At 41.2% G+C, this 22,227-nt stretch overlaps 1 protein-coding gene across 8 annotated transcripts in view; it reads left to right on the top strand.

Annotated features, from left to right (window-relative positions):
* The window catches only part of LOC140480880 (uncharacterized), a 284,964-nt gene that overhangs the window by 84,855 nt on the left and 177,882 nt on the right, over positions 1–22,227 (top strand). For all 8 annotated transcript variants that reach the window (XR_011961423.1, XR_011961422.1, XM_072576428.1 and 5 more), the window contains 2 exons: positions 6,570–6,629; positions 6,832–6,888. Coding sequence is in view for 6 of the 8 variants with exons in the window: in XM_072576428.1 (XP_072432529.1) it covers positions 6,570–6,629; positions 6,832–6,888 (117 nt within the window). In the remaining 2 variants the exon portion in view is untranslated. The remainder of the gene's footprint in view (positions 1–6,569; positions 6,630–6,831; positions 6,889–22,227) is intronic.

Raw genomic sequence — 22,227 nt, forward strand, 5'->3', positions numbered from 1 at the left:
ATGCTACACCTCTACAAATCATTGATTAGACATTTGGAGTATTCTGTTTAGCTCTGGGCAACTTATTTAAGGAATGATGCAAAAGTCCTGGAGAATGTGCAAAGGAAATATACTAGATTGATACCAGGAGTGAAAGATTTTAGGTACAAGGAAAGATTGGAGAGATTGGGCTTGTTCTACTTGGAGTAGGGATGACCTTATTGAGGCGTTCAAAGTTATGTACAATGTTGACAAGGTAAAGAAAGTTATTCTATTTCCATGGTTAGTATGTCAGTAACTAGAGGTCACACTTTCAATATTGTCAGCAAAAGAGCTAGGATAATGAGAATATAGGAGGCATGGTCAGTAAGTTGGCACAAAAATTGGTGGTATAGTGTATGGTAAGAAAGGTTATCTCAGAGTACAACATCTTGATTAGCTGGGCCATTGGGCCAAGAAGTGACAAGTAGAGCTTTATTTAGATAAATGCGAGGTGTTGCATTTTGGTAAGGCACACCTGAGCACGATTAATGGTAGAGCTCTATGGAGTGTTGTCAAACAGAGGGACCTAGGAGTGCAAGTTCATAGTCCCTTTAGAGTGGTGTCACAGTTGGACAGGATGGTGAAGGAGGTGTTTGGCATGCTTGCTTTCACTGGTCAAAGTATTGAGTGTAGAAATAGGGACATCATGTTATGGCTGTATAAGACATTGGTGAAGGTGCTGTTAAAATTCGAGAGGCAAAGAACTATCCCATAAGTCACTACTTAAAGTAAAAATTAATAACTTTTTTTTAAGTCTAACAGAGAATAATTAACTAACAACTATTTACAACTCCTTTCTCTAAACCTATTTTTTGCTTTCCCCTCTACAACACTGGTCCAATAAAACCCTGACTTAAGATTTACAGAGGAACCTCACTTATCCAAATATCATTATTCGAATATCAGATTATCCAAAGGGGATCTCATGGTCCTGATAGAAACATTGCGGCAAAGAGCTGTTTCAACCCTGATCGCGTCTTTTGTTTACAATGGTTAAAAACAAACTCGACTCAGTGAAATGTTGCCGAGAACAGTCCTGGACAGTCCAGGCACCGTTTCTAAATGAATGACCTCCCACCCACTCTCTCTCCCCCCACCACTTTCCCTAAAGTTCTCCACAGAGGTGAACCCTAAACCCCTCTTCCCCAGATAATCTCCCCAACATTGTCCTGTACAAGGCAGAGGTAGAACCTGTCAAAAAGTTGCAGTAAAAAGTTGTGTGCGTGTGTGCTATTGGAGACTTACCCCACAAAGGCAGCAGCAGTCTTACTATTGGTGTACAGTCCAATAGTAAGGGGTTGGTTGGTGGGGGGGGGGGGGGTGGCGTACCGGAGTCGGATGGGGAAGATGGGATGAAGGAGGCGGGGTTGGGGTAAGGCGGGGGTCGGATGGGGGGGCGGTATTGCACGGGTTTGGAGGTGGGCAAGCGGTGGGGGTGAGGTCTCACGCACAGTTTGCTTTTGCCTAGTTTTGAACGGGGAGCAGACTTCACAGAAAACTCCGAGCCTCAGAGGAAATCGACTTGCTGCCTAATCAATTTTCTGAATAAAATAGTATCCACCCATCTTGTTCCGATAATCGAAGCTCCTCCATACAAAAAATTCAAATTTTAAAAATGTACCAGCTGTCGAATCTTCTCTTTTTATCTTCCTCTGTAGTATCTTCTTCTCTCCAGGACGGTGTTGCTGCTTTCTCCTATGCAAATTCCTTCTCCAGACAGGTACCTCTTAGAGAGCTCTTACTAGCAGCCTACATCTGTTTGTCTTTTGGAAGTTCTCTTTGCCGCTCTGGCTAACTGTCCAAAGTGTGTGATATTTATTCCCTAAAGCACCGGATCGATTCATTAGTTTTAATATTATCAAAATACTAAATTCAAACTTGATTGGAGTTTGGTATCTTGGGGCATAATTTAAACTGCTTAGCCGAATTTGAAATTTGTTTTTGTCTCATAGCAACCCAGCTAATCTGGCTGTTCGACCAAATGTTACATTTTTACCTTGTTCAGAATACTTTGTTCTGTGTCAGGTAGTTCTGCTAGCTACCCAGCTCTCTTATAACACCTTTATAACACCTGCTATAAGAAGGATCTTGTTAAATTCAAAAGGGTGCGGAAAAAATTTACAAGGATGTTACCAGGACTGGAGGGTTGAGAGTGCAATAGAGGACCCTTATACATAACTCAAAAAAAAACAAAAAAGGAGGGACAGTTACTGGGAATGTACTAATCATCAGAAGTAGAAGAGCAGATATGTAGGCAAATTTTAGAATAGTATAAAAACAATAGAACAGTGATTGTGGGGTGTGGGGGATTTCAACTTCCTCAACATTAACTGGGATAGTCATAATCTGAAAGATTTAAACGGCGTGGAATTCTTAAAAATGCACCAAGGACAGATTTCTCAGCCAGTATACAGAAGATCCTTAAAAGATGGGGGCAATCCAGGACTTAATTACAGATAGTGAAGTAAGTGATTGAAGTATCAGTGGGGGAGCATTTTGCAGATAGTGATGATTATTCTGCTCGATTCAAGATTTTTATAGAAAAGGACTGAAGTAGATCTGAAATCACGGTTATAAACTGTGGGCAAGGCCAATTTAAATAAGTTCAGTAGAGGACCTCGACAATATGGACTGGCTGTTGGGGTGAAGATTTGTATTGGCACAGTGACCACTACCAGAAGGAGGACCTCAGCAAGACACCCTCCGAGGACAAGTAGTCATCTGCACTGAAGAACAGGTCATCGTGGGCTTGATGTCAAGGAGTGCTTAAGACCTAGGCACTACATCACTGTAGTGTTTCCCTCATCCTAATCAAAACAAAAGGATGGTGTAGAGAGACGTGCAATTGCAAAATTTATTGGTTGCAGAATAAGAATTAAGGCTTTGCCTCGAGAGTCTTTAGACAGCAGTGGTTCAGCAAAAGATACAGGTAAGCTCAGGTAAAGTCCTTTTAATTTCCCTCTTTAGTCTTACACAGTTAAGGCAGTCACAGGAGTAGATTTCCTACAGTATGGAAACACATTATTTGGTCCAACAAGTCCACACCAACCCTCTGAAGAGTAACCCACCCAGATTCATTTCCCCTACCCAACATTTACCTCTGATTAATGCACCGAGCACTATGGGCAGTTTAGCATGACCAATGTGCATCTTTGCATTATGTTTTAAAACCAATGCAAACACAGCGAGAATGTGCAAACTCCACACAGATAAATCGCCTGAGGTGGGAATCAAATCCAGGACTCTGGCACTGTGAGGCAGCCGTGCTAACCACTGAGCTACCATGCCACCTGTTAATAGAATGTGGGAGATCAGGACACATTACATTTTCCTGTTGACTACACCTGTGGGATATGCATCAGCTGTAGCTCCTGGGAGACCATGTTAGGGAGCTGGAGTTGGATGCACTCAGGATCATCCGTGAAGCTGAGCGCTTCATAGATAAGACTTTTAATGAGGTGGTAACACCTAAGGTGCAGGCCATCAGGAACAGCAATGAGGGCAGGCAGAGAGTGCACAAATCCCCTGTGGCCATTCCCCTCAAAAGTAAGTATACCATTTTGGATATTGTTGGGGGGAATGACCGTTCAGTGGAAAGCAATAGTAGCCAGGTTGGTGACTGCAACTGCCTCTGGGACACAGCAGGAAAGGGAAAGGTAAACAGGACCTTAGTGATGAGAGAAGCAATTATTATGGGGACTCAATAGAAGACAGAGGGTGGTGGTAGATGGAAAGTTTTCAGCCTGGCTCTTGGTGGCCACTGGTGTTCTGCAGGGATTGGTTCTGGGTCCAATATCTACCTTGGCTAGGCGAGAGGCAGGTTTTGGAGCACAAGGTTTCAGTACCATTGGCAAAATGTTCTCAGGGCCAATAGCCTTTACAGTGTGCAGTGCTTCCAATCATTTCCTGACAACATGTGCAGTGAATAAAATTGACTGGATTGGTATCACTGGCAAATACTAGAAGAGGCCAGGATGGATCATCCAGTCAGCTTTGCTGGCTGAAGATTGCTGTGAGTGCTTCAGCCTTATCATTTGCACTGATGTGTTGGGCTCTTCCATCACTGAGGATAATATTTGTGAGCCTCTTTCTCCAATGGGTTGTTTAATTGTCCAACTACCATTCACAACTGTGAGTGGCAGGACTGTAGAACTCAGACCTGATCCATTGGCTGCAGAAGCACTTAGCTCTGTCTTTCACTTGCTGCTTATGCTGTTTGCCATGTAACTAGTCTTGAGTGGTAGCTTCATGCTAGACAAGCAGAAGGCTGGGAGAACACAGCAAGCCAGGCAGCATCATGAGGTGGCGAAGTTGATGTTTTGGGAGTAGCCCTTTTTTAGGACCCCGAAATATTGACTTCTGCACCTCCTGATGCTAGCTGGCTTGATGTGTTTTCCCAACCTCCTGTTTGTCTACCTTGGGTTCCAGCGTCTGCAGTTTTTTTTTGTCTTTCACCTCATCAAGCTGATCCAGGAGAGTTACAGCACTTGTATCTACCTGACAATATGGAAAATTGTCCAGGTATGTCTGTACATGAAAAGCAGGGTAAATCCAATCTGGCTAATTATATCAGTAAAGTGATTTAAGATGTTATCAACAGTGCTAAAAAGCAGTGCCTGCTCAGCAATAACCTGACTACCCTTGCCCAATTTGGGTTCTTCCAGGGCTGCTCAGCTCCTAACTACATAACAGCCTTGTCCAAAAGTGGTCAAAAGATCTGAATGCCAGAAGTAAGGGAGAGTGATAGTCTTCAACATTAAGGCCACATTTGGCCAAGTGTGGCATCAAGGAGCCTTAGCAAAACTGGAGTCATTGGGATCTAGGGAAAACTTTCTGCTGATTGGACTCATACTTGGCAGAATGGAAGTTGATTGTGGTTGTTGGAAATTGATTATCTGAGCTGCAGGGCATTTCTGCAGGAGTTCCTCAGGCTAATGCTCTAAGCCCAGCCATCTTCAGCTGCTTCTTCAGTGACCTTCCCTCTATCATAATGTCAGAAGTGGGGATGTTCACTGATGATTGCACAATGTTCAGCTCCAGATAAAAGTCTTCTGATCCTGAAGCAATCTATGCCCAAATGAGTAACAGTTATGTCACACAATTGTGCCAGGCAATTACTAACTCCAATAACAGACAATTCACCCACCACACCTTGACATTCAATGGCGTTACCATCATTGAAACCCTCACTATCACATCCTGGGGATTATTATTGACCAGAAACTCAACTGGACTTGACATGTTATCACAATGGCTACAAGATCAGGACAGAGGCTAGGAATACTGTAGCAACAAACTCACCTACTGACTCCACAAACCCTGTTCACTGTCTATAAGGAACAAGTCATGAGTGTGATAGAGCATGCCCCACTTGCCTAACTGTGTGCAGCCTCAATAACAGTCAAGAAACTTGACACCATCCAGGACAAAGCTGCTGTCTTGATTGACACCACATCAGAATCATCCACTTCTTCCACCACCGAAACTCAATAGCAATGTGTACAATCTACAAGATGTACTGCAGAAATTCACCAAAGATCCTGTGCCAGCTCCTTCCAACTGCATAACCAGTTCTATCTAGAAGGACAAAGGCAAGTTGTCCTTCTGTAAGTACCTCTCTGAGTCACTCACAGTCTTGATATGGAAATATACCACCGTTCTTTTAGTATCCCTGAGTCAAAATTCTGGAATTTCCTCCCTATAGCATTGTGGATCTATCTATAGCATACGGATTGCAGCTGTTGAAGAAGACTGCTCACTGCCACCCTCTCAACAGCAACTAGGGATGAACAATAAATGGTGACCCAGCCAATGATGCCTATGTCCCATGAGTGAATGAAAAAACAATACAATTAACTTAAGCATTTAGTTTTATTTATTTATTTTTGTATTGTTTTTGGCAAGATGGTCTAAATTCTGCAATTGCCATCAAATTTTCAACTTTGAGTTGAATTTAAAGTATATTCATTGCTAGGTTTATTGGAATATGCAGTGTGTGTTTCTTCATCTCAGAGTTGTGCTTCTACCCTTACGCATGTTATAGACCATAACATTTTAATTAGAAACAAATAGAACTTTGATTTAAATAATATCAGATTAGTTTTGGTTTACTGGCCAAATCGATAGAAGACAGAATTTGTTATTATGCTTAGATTGATCTGATTGTTACAGTTCATGTGCTGATAGGGGAAGGTAATGGAACTGGGGTAGTATCACTTGTCTAGTAATCCAGATGCACAAACCAATATTCAATGAATAAAATCTGGGTCTTGAGAACTTTAATGGTTAGTATGAAATTATCATTGATTATTGTAAAAACCCATCTGTTTCATTATTGTCCTTTTGAGATGGATGTATGTCCGGTCCAACTTTTATGTGATGCCCAATACATGGTAATACAGTTGATTCTTAACTTTTGGCTGAAATAGCCTAGCAAGCTACTCATTTTAAGGGACATTGAGAGTGAGCAACAAATATTTGTCTTCAGAGACATCCACGTTAACATTGTTTGGTGAGCATTGAATTCACCAATGCTTTATTCTTTTCAGAACGTGCACCTTCAGCCTTGAAAAATGTTCGAGTTGCATCTGCAATGCAGTCAATCACAGGTAACTACAACTAAACAGTTATATCATCTCATTACAATACTTTGTACCAAGTACTACGTTTCCACTGAAATAGCCTAGCAAGCAACTCATTTCAAGGGGGACATTGAAGGTGAGCAACAAATGCTTGTTTTCATAGACCTCCACGTCGACATTGTTTGGTTAGTGTTGAGTTCTCACTTCTGTTTACTCTGTATTCTTTCAGACCGTGCACCTGCAGCCTTAAGTAATCGAATTGCATCTGCAGTACCATCAGGCATAGGTAACTACAGCTAAACAGTTATACCATCTCATTTCAATATTTTGTACCAAGTATCAATAACAACATTGTGAGTTATTTCCTCAGAACTGCTCTGCCTTCATAACTTAGTTGAAATTTCAGTCAAATCCCTTTAACTCAAGAATATTAGCTACTTTGAAGGGTTGGAATGATGAATCATTTACTTACTGGTGCCAGAATCATAGTTACAATCGAATGGTACATGATGTCCATGTAGTTTTATGTTGAAAATTGCATTTGACCTTTAATTGTTTAAACATTGTTAAAAGAGATTTGGAGTTCTTAAAACTTGCTGTGGTAGCGCATTGAAAATAAATCCTTTCTATTTCTGGAGTTGTCACAAAAATTAAGGGTTTTAACAAAGTTTGCCTTTAGGTCCAGATCGATAGAGAATGTGGACCAAGTTTCTAAGAACTACTATTTATTAGAAATAAATAGACTTTAGGTACAGATAAACAGTTATGAAGTGTTGATGTAACCCGACTAGTTAAAACTCTAAAAACCTTATTCATTTTAGTTTGCCATGACTATCATGTTTGTTGATATCTTTTGCTTTGGGTCTTCTTTAACTTCCATGCATGAAGAACAACTAATTTACATAGTATAAGATCTCTGACTTGTTGGTTAAAAGTCACAGTTTACAGTGATTAATAAGGGCAAATAAAGTTTTTTATTTCAACTACAGAGACAAAAATAGCATTTTCTATTCCAGAGGTCTGAAGGCTTTTGCCAATCTCTCACCTACATGCTGTTCACTACCCTGGGACCAATCACACAGTTATTGGCAGGCAGAAGGCTTTTGTCGTCGACTACTGGTCCTCACTCCAGAAAGCAATTAGCTCCTTGTTGCTGGCCACATCCCTTTCTGCATACACTTCGTGGCTCCAGCTTGAGTTACTTCCCCATTGGTTGAACAGTATAAACAGTAGGTGCTAGTAACTTGAAATTAATAAATGCAGCAATCCTTTCCACAATCCTTGGAGTATTGTGTACAGTTCTGGTCACCGCATTATAAGAAGGATGTGGAAGCTTTGGAAAGGGTGCAGAGGAGATTTACTAGGATGTTGCCTGGTGTGGAGGGAAGGTCTTCTGAGGGAAGGTTGAGGGGCTAGAGGCTGTTTTCGTTGGAGAGAAGAAGGTTGAGAGGTGACTTAATAGAGACATATAAGATAATCAGAGGGTTAGATAGGGTGGACAGGGAGAACGTTTTTCCAAATATGGTGACGACGAGCACAAGGGGGCATAGCTTTAAATTGAGGGGTGATAGATATAGGACAGATGTCAGTGGTAGTTTCTTTATTCATAGAGTAGTAAAGATATGGAATGCTTTTCCTGCAACAGTAGTAGATTCGCCAACTTTAAGTACATTTAAGTCGTCATTGGACAAGCATATGGACGTACATGGAGTAGTGTAGGTTTGATGAGCTTCAGGTTAGTATGACAGATCGGTGCAACATTGAGGGCCGAAGGGCTTATACTGCGCTGTATTGTTCTATGTCCTATGTTAATCCATGGTTCTTGAAACAGTCTTTCTTTCCCATTTCTGTCCTCAATGTAAAATGCAGAATAATAAAAAAGTTGCAGTCTTCACAAAGTTGAAACTTTTCATTAGGACTGAAAGCAAGAAGACCAACTTTAGAAAGGAAATGATAACATTCAGCATGGGAAGAAAATGCTGACTGGTTGGCTTATGGTTGACTTGGAAATGTTAACTGTCAATCTTCATTGACTGATTAAATTCAAGGTAGGCAAGTACCTACTGATTAATCGGGGTGTTGCTGTAGTGGTGCAGCAGAATTTTTTCTGTCTCAGTTACCCTACCTTCTTCAATGATGGTACAATGTGTGGACATAATCCAAGTCATAACCCTTCTCTCTTGTCAAGAGGAAGAAGACTTATGTTTGGATGAGATGTGAAGGCTCAGTTAGAGTTACAAGTTAGCCAGGAATGATCTAAAGAAAGAATTAAGAAGAGCCAAGAGGGAACATGAGAAGTTGTTGGCAGATAGGATCAAGGAAAACCCTAAGGCTTTCTGCAGGTATATCAAGAATAAAAGAATGACTAGAGTAAGATCAGGGCCAATCAAGGATAGTAGTGGGAAGTTGTGCGTAGAGTCAGTGGAGATAAGGGAAGCGCTAAATGAATATTTTTCATCAGTATTCACACTGGAAAAAGACAGGGTTGTCAAGGAGAACACTGAGATACAGGCTGCTAGACTAGATAGGATTGAGGTTCACAAGGAGGAGGTGTAAAAATAGATAAGTCCCCTGGGCTGGATGGGATTTATCCTAGGATTCTCTGGGAAGCCAAGAAGGAGATTACTGAGCCTTTGGCTTTATGTCTTCATTGTCTACAGGAATAGTGCCAGAAGCCTGGAGGATAGCAAATGTTGTCCCCTTGTTCACGAAGGGGAGTAGAGACAACCCTGGTAATTATAGACCAGTGAGCGTTACTTCGATTGTGGGTAAAATGTTGGAAAGGGTTATAAGAGATTGGATTTATAATAATCTAGAAAGGAATAATTTGATTAGGGATAGTCAACATGGTTTTGTGAAGGGTAGGTCGTGCCTCACAAATATGATTGAGTTCTTTGAGAAGGTGACCAAACAGGTGGATGAGGATAAGGTGGTTGATGTGTATATGGATTTCAGTAAGGCATTTGATAAGGTGCCCCATGGTATGATATTGCACAAAATACAGAGGCATGGGATTGAGGGTGATTTAACAGTTAGGATCAGAAACTGGCTAGCTGAAAAAAGTCAGGGGGTTGATGGGAAACATTCATTCTGAAGTTCAGTTACTAGTGGTGTACCACAATGATCTACTGTTTGTCATTTTTATAAACGACCTGGATGAGGGCGTAGAAGGATGGGTTAGTAAAATTACACGTGACACTAAGGTTGGTAGAGTTGTGGATAGTGTAGAAGGATGTTGTAGGTTGCAGAGGGGCATAGGTAAGCTGCAGAGCTGGATTGGGAGGTGGCAAATGGAGTTTAATGTGGAAAAGTGTGAGATGATGCACTTTGGAAGGAGCAACAGGAATGCAGATTACTGGGCTAATGGTAAGATTTTTGGTAGTGTAGATGAGTAGAAGGATCTCGGTGTCCATGTACATAGATCCCTGAAAGTTACCATCAAAGTTGGTAGGGGTGTTAAGAAGGCATGTGGTGTGTTAGCTTTTATTAGTAGAGAGATTGAGTTTTGGAACCATGAGGTCATACTGCAGCTATGCAAAACTCTGGGGTGACCGCACTTGGAGTATTGCATACAGTTCTGGTCACTGCATAATAGGAAGGATGTGGAAGCTTTGGAAAAGATTCAGAGGACTTTACCTGTGTGTTTGGTTTAATTAACAGAGGGGTGGACGCTAAGAAATTGTTTTTGTTAGGCGAGGAGACTAGGACCCGTGGGCACAGCCTTAGAATTAGAGGGGGTAAATTCAGAACAGAAATGCGGAGACATTTCTTCAGCCAGAGAGTGGTGGGCCTGTGGAATTCATTGTCGCGGAGTGCAGTGGAGGCCGGGACGCTAAATGGCTTCAAGGCCGAGATTGATAAATTCTTGATGTCACAAGGAATTAAAGGCTATGGGGAGAATGCTGATAAGTGGAGTTGAAATGCCCATCAGCCATGATTAAATGGCGGAGTGGACTCGATGGGCCGAATGGCCTTACTTCCACTCCTATGTCTTATGGTTTTATGGATTTGCTGCCATGTTGTAACAGTTTGGGAGCTTGGGTCTGAGATTTGAACAGGTTTACGTAGATCCAATCTGAGATTTGGACAGATTTGAATGGATTTGGGGTATAAAAGATCCCAGGAGCTTTAAACATTTGCCGATTAGTGTCCTTGATCTTTAAATAAAACGTTGGTGATACAATTTGTTTAATTTTGGTTACTTGTAGTTGGTTAAATTACAAGTGAGATAAATAGCTCTTAAGATTGCGAAAGAGATTCTGGGGTCTGAAGATTCTTCCCCAGTTTGCCAGGAAAGTTTAGCAAGACAGAAGAAGGCCATACTTTTAGAATTAGCAAGTAGGTTAGAATTGGGTCTAACTGGGAACAAAAGGAAAGCTGAAATTGTAATGGAGTTAGTCAAGCACTTAGGTTTGTCAGAGAAACAGACAAGTGCAGTAGAGTTAGGAAAACTTCAATTATAGTTGAGGCAAATGTAGTCAGAAGATAAAGAAAAGGAAAGATGATCCATGAGAGGAGAGAGAGAGAAAGAAAAAGAGTGACAAAGAAAGAGAGAGAGAAGTAAGAGAAAGAGAGAGAGAGGAAAAGAGGGAGAAGGTTCTTAGCTGAGCAAAGAGAGAGAGAAGAAAGAGAAAGGGAGAGAGAATTTGAACTTCAGAAGTTGCGCATTATTCAGGAAAGCCAAGTTAACAGGATGGAGATAAAGAGAAAAGGTAATGATATATGCAAATACGTTAAAATATTGCCACATTTTGATGAGAAAAATGTCAAAGTCTTATTTATTTCATTTGAAAAATTGGCTCAGCAGATGGAATGGTCAGAGAACTTGTGGGTAATGCTAGTTCAAATGAAGCTGGTCGACAGAGCTAGTGAGGTATTTGCAGCGCTGTCAGATGAGGGGTCAAAAGATTATGAAGGGGTCAAACAAGCTATTTTAAGTGCTTATGAATTGGTACTGGAAAGCGTATAGACAGTGGTTCAGAAACATAAAGAAGGAACCAGGTAAGACTTATGTTGGGTTCGAAAGAATTAAAGCATAGTCATTTGAGAGGTAGGCAGGGATTTAAAAATAGATAAGACCTATGACGCTTTGAGAAAGGTTATTCTGCTGGAAGAGTTTACAAACTTACTTCCAGAGATGATAAGAATTCATGTGAATGAAAAGAAAATTCACTAAGTTAGGAGGACAGCACAGTTGGCAGATGAATATGCACTGGTGCATAAGGTAAAAGTTAACTTTTCAAAGAATTTCCTCCTGTGAGACATAGAAATTGGAAGGAGGGGAGATCCTACACTACAAAACAAAGATTAGAGCACACGGGTAATTGTTTACCACAAGTGGAAAAAGAAACACAAGAGGGTGGAAAGGAAGTTAAAGGCCTCAGGTGTTTTCACTGCAATGGAGTGCAACACAGACAATTAGAGTGCTAGTGGTTTTAAGAAGGGCACTGGGAAAAGGTGTCTTCACTGCCAGAAAGTGGGACATGTAAAGGTCGTGGTGCTGATTGTTAAAGAAAGGCACTGTGGGAAATGATGTAGTTAAAAGAGGCTAAACCAGTGGTATTAGTGAAAGTAGTAAAGGAAACCCCAAGAAAATTCAAGGAGCTGCAGGAGAGTGCACAGCCTATGCAGGGGCTGGGTATGGAGTTGGTGCCTGAACTCTGTAAAAAATTCACCTCTGTGGTTAAAGTTTACTCAGAAAGAATAGGAGGAAAAGGGAAAGGAGTTATAATTTTGAGAGATATGGGATCTAATCAGTCTCTAATAGTAAGAGATGAACATATTTGTACTCTTTCTGATCTGTTACCTGAGAGAGTGGTAAATTGTGAGATAGATGGACAGAAATTTAACGTTCCCCTATGTAACAGACTGGTGATGTAACAGTGGGAGTGGTTGACAGAGTGTCAGTTCTAGGAATACAGTTTGTTCTTGGGAACAATTCAGTCAGATCCAAGGTGGGAGTGACAATCCTTGTTGTGGAGAAGCCCAAGGAACACCAGTGAACTGAGGAGTTAAAAGAAAAATACCTTGGAAATTTTCTAGACTGTGTAGTAACAAGATCCCACTGTCATAAGTCCCAGCAAGACGCAAAACCTAAAGAGAAAGATGAAGGAGTTGATGTTCAGTTAGCGGATATCCTGTTTGAGGTAATGGTGCAGCAAAAGCCTGAACAGGATGAGGGTCAGGCAAAAGTGTTTAGTGCTGAAAGGCTAATGGACTTAGAAAAGAAAGACAAGACAATAGAAGATATATATGTATTTATATCGATGCTTGCTCAGAAAAGGAGTCAGAAGGTATACCTGAGGGTTATTATCTTAAAGAAAGAATCCTAAGATGAAAATGGAGACCATGGCAGGTTAGTGCAGAGAAGAAATGCACAGAAGTGCACCAAATTGTGTTGCTGGTAGCATACAGACAGGAAGTCTTACAGGTAGCACATAAGTTTCCAGTAGATGGTCACCTAGGTGTATGGAAGACTGAGGCTAAGGTACAAAAGCATTTCTATTGGCCTGGACTGCACAAGGGTGTGGTTAACTTTTGCCATACATGTCATATGTGCCAAATAGTAGGTAAGGCACAGGCAGTAATAAAGCCAGAAGAACCTTTCACGTGGGGTATAATTGTTTTGTAGGTCCCCTCCTGGGAACTAAAAGTGGGAACCAGTACTTGTTAACCATAATGGATGTGCCTACCAGATTTCTGGAGGCAATTCCATTCTGGAGTCTTAAGGTAAAAGTGGTAGAGGAGTTAGTCGCTTTTTTCACATGGTATGGGCTACTCAGAGAGATTCAGTCAGACCAAGAGTCTAATTTTACTGCAAGGCTTTTTAAGGAAGTCATGGATAGCTTAGGCATATAGCGCTTGAAATCAAGTGCATATCATCCTGAATCCTAGGGAGCTTTTGAAAGGTATCATCGGACCCTGAAGGTCATGTTAGAGAGTATTGTCAGGATTATTCGTATTGTTTGCCATTAGAAAAGTCCCAAACTAATCACTCAGTTTACTCCCTTTGAGTTATTATTCAGACATCAAGTGAGAAGGCCTTTGAAATTTATTAAAGAGAAATTGACAGGACTAAGTCATAGATCTCACTTTTATATTTTGTATCTGAGGCGAGGGAGAGATTAAATCGTGTAGGTGAGTTAGCTAAACAGCACCTGAAGAGGGCATAGCATAGAATGAAGCAGGTGGCAGATTAAAAACTCTAAAATTTGGACATTTTTCCATGGGGTTGATGTATTAGTATTGTTACCAGTGGTAGGAGATCCCTCTAAAGCTAGGTTTAATGGTCCCTATCAAATTGAGAAAAAGTTGTCAGGTAAACTATCTGGTAAAGAAGCTGGATAGAAAAAACAGTATCGGGTATGTCATGTGAATATGTTGAAACCTTATTATATCAGAGACAGATATCTGGAGAAACAGGTGTCAGTTTCTGCCCCACGGTGTGAGGAACCAAATCCAGATGTCATGGAGTTGAGGAGTGGGATAGGTTAGTGAAATATCTGTCTCAGGAGCAAAGAACCCAGTTGAAAATTTTGATGCAGCAGTATGAGGACATCTGCAGGAATAGGATGGGGAAGACTAATACGATTGTGCATGAGGTGGAAGTAGTGAATGTTGTCCTGAAGAAGGGCTTATACCCGAAACGTCGATTCTCCTGTTCCCTTGGATGCTGCCTGACCTGCTGCGCTTTTCCAGCAACACATTTTCAGCACTGATAAAACAACACCCCAACAGACTTAATCCTTTCAAAGCCACACAGAACTAGAAGGAAGTGGATGTGATGCTGAACAAAGATATCATCGAACCGAAGAGTGAATGGAGTTGGCCAATCTTGTTAGTTCCTAACCTGATGGGACTCAATCAAGTATGGACAATCGGAAAGTCAATGCCATAACAAAATTGGACTCATACCCAATCCCAAGATTGGAGGACTTTATAGAGAAAGTTGGACAAGCCAGTTAGATCACAAAGTTGGACTTATGGCGTGATTATTGGCAGATACCTTTATCAGAGAAAGCAAAAGACTTATGTTTATAACTCCGAGATGAAGGCCATTAAGGTGAATATTCTCCCCAGTTTGGTGTACCATATACAGATGCTCTCCTTGATTTTCGATAAGCAAACATTCAGGAGACTGAATGGCTGGTTTAGCTCTTTTATTTGGCATCATAAGTGGCCCCGTATTAAATTAGTTAAATTGCAGTTACCTCACGGATTGGGGTGGGGGGTGTGGATCTCCCAGACATTAGAAGCTACCAACTAAGCTTGCTTTTATCCTACGTGATTGACTGAGCGTGTGGGGACCCTCTTTCAATATGGTTAGATATCGAAACCTCCCAGGCAAGTTGCCCCCCTACCAGCTTGCTGTTTTTGTACAAAATGAGGACAAATTGGCAATATTGCCATAACCCAATAGTTATCAATACTGTGAAAGCATGGAGGGAAATTCGGCAGAGGGAAGGCATATTGGCAAAACAGCTATAGTGGGTATGCCGGATTTTTGACTGGGGTTGATAGATTTAGGATTCAAACACTAGGCAGCTCGAGGTGTGTCTTGCATGGGTGATTTACTTGAGGGAGACACAATGATGTCCTTTAATCAGTTAACATGGAAATACGAACTATCTACCAGGGACCTCTTCCGTTTTTTTCAAGTTAAGGATTTTATTCAAAACAAGACCACACTTTTGACTGATCCTGACAAATCCGACAAAGAAAGGAAGTTGCTCAGTGCTAAGAGTACACTTTCTGTCAGCACTTTATGTCGTCAGTTGGGGGATGCCCCCTTACATGAGTTTGATCGACTCTGCAGGGTGTGGGAGAGAGAGCTATGCGTTGAGGTCTCCTCAGAGGCATGGGAAGATATTTGGGAAAACACAAGAAAGATATCAATTTGCAATAGGACCCATGCTTTACAGTTGAAGATTCTCCACAGGGTCCACTTGGACCTTGACCATTTGTCAAAATGTAAACCAGATGTATCTTCAACATGTCCCAAGTGTAAAGTTGGTATGGGCACTCTTACCCATTGTCACTGGGTCTGTGGTAGGCTTCAAGTATACTGGAGCGCTGTGGCGAGTGCAATGGATGGGATTTTGGGTGTAAGGATGGAAAAGGACCCGATTTCTCTTCTTCTTGGCCTGCCCAGTGTGTTCCTTGTAGATGCACATAAGAAAACTTTTCAACATCCTTACTTTCTGCGCAAGAAAGAATATCTTGCTGCGTTGGGTATCCAAAAAGCCCCCAGGCCTATCGGGTTGGCGGAAGATTGTTCTGGAGCATATCCCCTTGAATTTTCTCACACGTATGGTATGTCGCAAAACTGAGAATTTCTATAAGACATAGCAGCCCTTTTTGGAATACCTGGACACAGATTTATCTGCAACACTAATAAGAGCTTTTATAAACCATAACGAATGTGCTTTATGAGTCCAATATCCAGGGAAGAGGAACTGCGAACCTATGAGTGTTTTGTTTGGCTGAGTTGAGTTATTACTATTTATTAGTTTGTTGTTGGTTATTATTTATTTAGTTAAATTGTTAGTTTGAGCTTTTTTAATACATATTTTTCCATTGATATTTGTATATTTGTACATGAGGGCGGGTTGGGTTTTTAAAAAACTTTTAAAATGTTTTTTTCTTTGTATTGTTTTGAATTGTATTGTTTTGTATTCGTTGTAATATTTTAAAAATCTATTTTTTTCAAATAAAAATATATTTTTAAAAAAGAGAATGGGTCCATTAGGTACATCAGTCGCTGTTTTAATGTGTTGGTGGGTTTGTGGGCTACCATGAAGCGAAGTGGTCTGAATAGTCTAGAAGTCATTTCAGAAATGTCTTTGATGTAAGGTAATGCGGTTAGACTTTCTGGGAGCACTGTGTCTGCTTGTTTGGGTTTGTTGTTAAGAAATCGGCGGACAACAGGCAGAAAACATGACTGACTATCACTGGTATCCTTACATACAGAAGAACAAGGACACCACTTCTAGAACTAGGGGACATAGCCTCAAAATAAAGGGAATCAGATTTAGAACTGAATTCAGGAGGAACTTCTTCACCAAAAGGGTTGCAAATCTGTGGAGCAGTTGAGGCTCCCTCTTTTAATGTTTTTAAGGCAAAGATAGATAAATATTTGAACAGTAAAGGAATTAAGGGTTGTGGTGAGTGGGTGGGTAAATGGAGCTGAGTCCATGAAAATGTCAGCTACGATCTTATTGAATAGTGGAGCAGGATCGAGTGGCCAGATGGCCCACTCATGCACCCATTCCTTATATTCTTGAGTTCTCACTGTGCACAACTCCAACAATTTTCCAGTAGACTGCTAACTTACTAATCAGACCACCTACATTTTCATCCAATTTAATTATGTATGTTACAAACAACAGAAATCCTAAAATTTATCCTTGTGGAACACTATTGGTCACTGCCCACTACCCCTCCACTACTACCCTCTGTCTTCTATGACCAAACCAATGTTGTATCCAACTTACCAACTCACCATGGATCCTTTGTGATTTATACTTTTGGTCCAGCCTACCATGAGGAACCTTATCAAATGTTTTTGTAACGTCCATGTTAATGACATCTACTGTCCTACCCTCATCAATCATCTTTGTCACTTTCTTGAAAAACTCAACCTAGTTTTTGAGACAGTACCACTGCGGAGAAAGCCATGCTGACGATCTTGAATAAGTCAATTTTTTTTCAAATGCGCATTATCCCTATCCCTAAGAATCTTCTCCAGTAATTTCCTTACCATTGATGTCAGGTTCACTAGCCTATAATTTCTTGGATTATCTCTGTTGTCTTTCTTAAACAAGGAAACAATACAGGGTGTTCTCCAGTCCTTTGGGACCCCACCTTGGCTAAAGAGAATATGAAGATCTCTGTCAAGGCCCCAGGACTCTTGCCTTCTTCAGTTTCCTGGGATAGATCCTATCATGCCATGAGTACTTAATGACTTCAATGTTTTTCACCCAACACCACCTTTTTCTTAATATTGACATGCCGTAGAATATCAACATTCACTCCCTAATCATGCCATCATCCATACTCTTCTTGTTGAATACCAATGCGAAGTACTGTTTAAGGACCTTACCCACTTCCTCTATAATTTCCTGCTATTATGGATCACACCAAACCCTCTCAAAATATATTAAAAAGATAGCCTAGACTATAACTTGTTCTTATTCTAAAGGTAAATGTAAGGTGTTGTATTCCAGATACAATTCGATCGGTCAGACTACTTGACGTTAAGCAAAACACACTTTATTCATACACTATAGTAAAATACAACAAAAGAAAACAATAAAGAAAAGAATTGGCTTCGCTGTAACTCAATTGAAATGCTTAAAAAAAGATGCAGTCACAATTATTAATTAACTGTTCCAATATAGTAACATCCCATAACCACACCCTTGACAAAGACAAATTCAGAAAAATAGAGTATCTCACATACGACTTCAACCGCAAGAAAACATCAAGACAAAACTCTGAGAAAGTGTAGCAGAGAGAGAGATGTACTGCAATGTCCAAACTGCTGAGAACTGAGCAACAACTGCAACTGAAAAACTAAAAACTAAAAATCTTGGTTCTGTGGGAGCTTGACCACACCCATTTTAGTGTTCCAACTTTTTCAATCATAGTATTGGCATACTTCCTTTGTCCTCTTGTGGCCCTATCCTTTCAAAAGCTAACATCTTGCTCCTAATATCCATGTAAAATGATTCTCCCAAATCTTACTTGCCGAGGACAGTTCATAGCCTCTTTTAGCCCTCCCAACTCCCTGTTTAAATTCTTTCCTACTTCCCATATATTCTTGAGTAACTTTGTCTCATTTCGATCTCATATGCCTCATTTTCCTTTTTGACTAATCTTTCTATTTCTGTTGTCATCCAGGCTTCCTGAATCTTGACAATGTTCTTTTTCATTCTCCACCCCCTCCCCCACCCCACACAAGGAATATGCTGGCTCTGATCAACTGGCCTTTAAAAGCCTTCCACATGTCATATGTGGGGTTTGCCCTCAAATAGCTGCTCTAATCTACTTTCTTCACTTCCTGCCTAATATTGTTGAAATTAGTCTTTCCCCAATTTAGCACTTTCACCTAAGGACCAATCTTATTCTATCATTACTATCTTAAAGTTTATGGAATTATGATCACTGTTTCCAAAATGCTCCTCACTGAAGCTTCAATCACCTGGCCAGGCTCATTCCCCATACACGATCCAATATGGCCCCTTCCCTTCATCTACATATGTTTCATGAATCCCTCCTGCACACACATAATACATTCTGCCCCATCTAAGCCCCTGGCAATAAGGGAATTCCAGTCGATATTGGGGAGGTTAAAATCACCAACTGCAATAGTCGTGTTGTTTTTTACATCCTCCCATGATGTGCTTACAGATCTCTTCGTCTAACTCCTGCTGGCTATATGGAGGCTTATAGTATAACCCCATCATAGTGACTCATCTTTCTTCGTCCTGGGTTCTACCCATATTGCCTCATTAGATGTCCTCCAAGATCTCCTTTCTTAGTGTGGCTGTGTCCTGTCCTTTACTAGTAATGCAACTCCGCTACCCCTTTTACATCCCTCTCGATCATGTCTGAAACATGTAAATCCTGGAACATTGAGCTGCTAGTCCTGCCCTTTCCTCAAGCATTGTAGTTTCATGTACTAATCCAGGCTGTAAACTCATCCGCCTTACCTACTATACTCCTTGCATTGGAATAAAAACACTTCAGATCACCAGTCCTGCTGTGTTCATTACCTGGCCCTACCTGTTCTTCCTGTTAGACTTAATTGACTTAACTTCTATGTTCTCCTCAAACACTCCTGATGTTGACCAACTGCTCTCGTTCCCACCCTTCCCACCACACTAACTTAAACCCTCCTATGTGGCACTAACAAACCTCCCTGCAAAGATGTTGGTGCTCCTCCAGTTTAGATGCAATCCTTCCTTTTTGTGCAGATCCCTCCTGCCCTGTATCCCAATGATTCTGATGTCTGAAGGCTTCCCTTCCATACCTGCTTTTTAGCCACATATTCAGCTGCATTATCTTCCTATTTCTGGCGCATTTGCAGGTGGCACACAGAGTAATTCTGAGATTACAATCCTAGAAGTTATGCTTTTAAACTTTATATCTAAATTCTCTTTGCAGGACATTCTCTCTTCCTGCCTATGTCACTAGTGGAGAGAGAGACAGCTATTGGTAGTTTAATCTGAAAGTCACCATCCTTAGGCAACGAGACAAATTGAGAAAGAGAGTTCTTCATAGTAACACCAATGGTTTTTCTGCATTGCAAACTATCTGAGCTAAGCAGCCCCCACTGAGCGAAATGATCCCAATTCTTTGCTTCCTGCCTGCTAATCAATTTTCAAACCATCGCAAAACAGTACAATACAATTTTCAAACCATATTTACTGATTATTTTCAACTCAACTAGTTATGTCCTCCAAAAATTCCAGTAAATTTGTAAAACATGATTTCCCTTTTCTGAATTCATACTGACTATCAGATTCTACCATTGTTTTTCGAGGTGTGCTCTGATGTATTGACCATGGACTTTAGCTTTTTCCACACTAGTGACATTGGACTCATTGGTCTTTGAATTCCCTGTTATCTCCATTCTTAAATAGTAGGGTTACATTAGCTACCCACCAATCTGTGGAACTGTTCCAGATTTTAAAGAATCTTGAAAGGTCACCAGCAATGCATCTGGTATTTCACTTAATCTGAATTATCAACATCTTTTAACCATGAGCACCCTACACCCATCACCCCCACCCCGTCAAAGGAGAGCATAAATGCTGTCCCTTTCACACTTCACTTCAGCTCTGATGAAGAGTTATCTGTCTCAATGGATGTTGTCTGACCTGCTGTGATCTCCAGCATTTGATGTTTTCAATATAGACTCCAGCATCTGCAGAAATTGTTCCTATAGTATCTCTCGGGCTTCATGCTGATGTACTCTGAGATTTAGATTTTTGGAATTCAGAAAAGGTTCACAAGGATGCTCCCTGATATTGATTGTCTAATGACATTATGACATGCAGGTCTTGGGCTTCCTCCACTGCCAAACCATTACCACCCATTGCCTGGAGGAAGAACGCCTCATATTCCTCCTTGAGACCCTGCAACTACACAGGATAACTGTGGATTTCAACAGCTTCCTCATTTCCCCTCTCCCCACATTATCCCAGTCCCAAGCCTCCAACTCGGCACCGCTCTCCAGACCTGTCCATCACTCCCCCCTCTGACCTATCACCTTCATCCACCTATCGCTTTCTCAGCTACCAACCCCACCCTCTCTTATTTATCTCTCAGCCCTAGCCCACAAGCCTCATTCCTGATGAAGGGCTTATGCCCAAAATGTCGATTCTCCTGCTCCTTGGATGCTGCCTGACGTGCTGTGCTTTCCCAGCAACACAGTCTTGACTCTGATCTCCAGCATCTGCAGTCCTTACTTTCTCCTTATGATAAAGGCTAAACAGGTTGGGATTCTACTCACTGGAGTTTAGTAGACAGAGAGAGGCAATCTCATTGAAACAAATAGGATTCTTAAAGGACTTCAAATCAACAAGGTAAAAACAATGACTGCAGAAGCTGAAAACCAAATACTGGATTAGTGGTGCTGGAAGAGCACAGCAGTTCAGGCAGCATCAAACGAGCAGCGAAATCGACGTTTCGGGCAAAAGCCCTTCATCAGGAATAAACTGATTCCTGATGAAGGGCTTTTGCCCGAAACGTCGATTTCGCTGCTCGTTGGATGCTGCCTGAATTGCTGTGCTCTTCCAGCACCACTAATCCAGTTCTTAAGGGACTTGACCGGGTAAATGCTGACAGGATGTTTCCCCTCATGGGACAGTCTAGGACTAGACTGCATAGTCTCAGAATGCAGAAGTGCCAATTTAAGACTGAGATGAGGAATTTCTTCTCTCAGAGGGTTCAATGTCTTTGGAACTGGTTGCCACTGAGATCTGTGGAGGCAGATTCCTTTGTATATTTAAGTTTGAGATAAATTCTTGATCAGTCGGGGAATCAAGGTTTTTTGGAAAATGCAGGAAACTAGATGTGAAGAATGTCAGATCAGCCATAATCCTATATAACGGCAAAGCAGGCACATGAGCCTGAATGACCTACACCTGTTCTTATTTCCTGTGATCTTATGGCCTCAACAACAGGATTGCTCGAGTTCTCATATTGCACCCCATCAGCATTCACCGTCAAAGAACCATAGGCTGCCATTTCTGTTACTTCCAGTGGGATGCCACTACTATATGCACATTACCTTCCCCTTCCTTGGCAGCATTTCTTTCCATGACACCCTGGTCCATCCATCACTACTCCCAAAACCTCATTATGTCCCTCCGACACTTTACCATGCAATTGTAGAAGGTGCAGCACTCACCCTTTACTCCCCTCCTCACTGTCCAAAGTTTCAGACATACCCTTCAGGTAAAGTAGAAATTAAACTGACCTTCACTACGTCTAGACTATTGTATTTGCAATTCACAAGGTGGTCTCCCCTACAACAGAGAGGTAAAATGCAGCTGGGTGATTGCTATATTTGTTGTTAACAAAATAGTCTCCTCTAAAATGGAGAGTGAAAAAGTAG

Source organism: Chiloscyllium punctatum, chromosome 8, assembly GCF_047496795.1.
Source record: "Chiloscyllium punctatum isolate Juve2018m chromosome 8, sChiPun1.3, whole genome shotgun sequence".
NCBI lineage: Eukaryota > Metazoa > Chordata > Chondrichthyes > Orectolobiformes > Hemiscylliidae > Chiloscyllium > Chiloscyllium punctatum.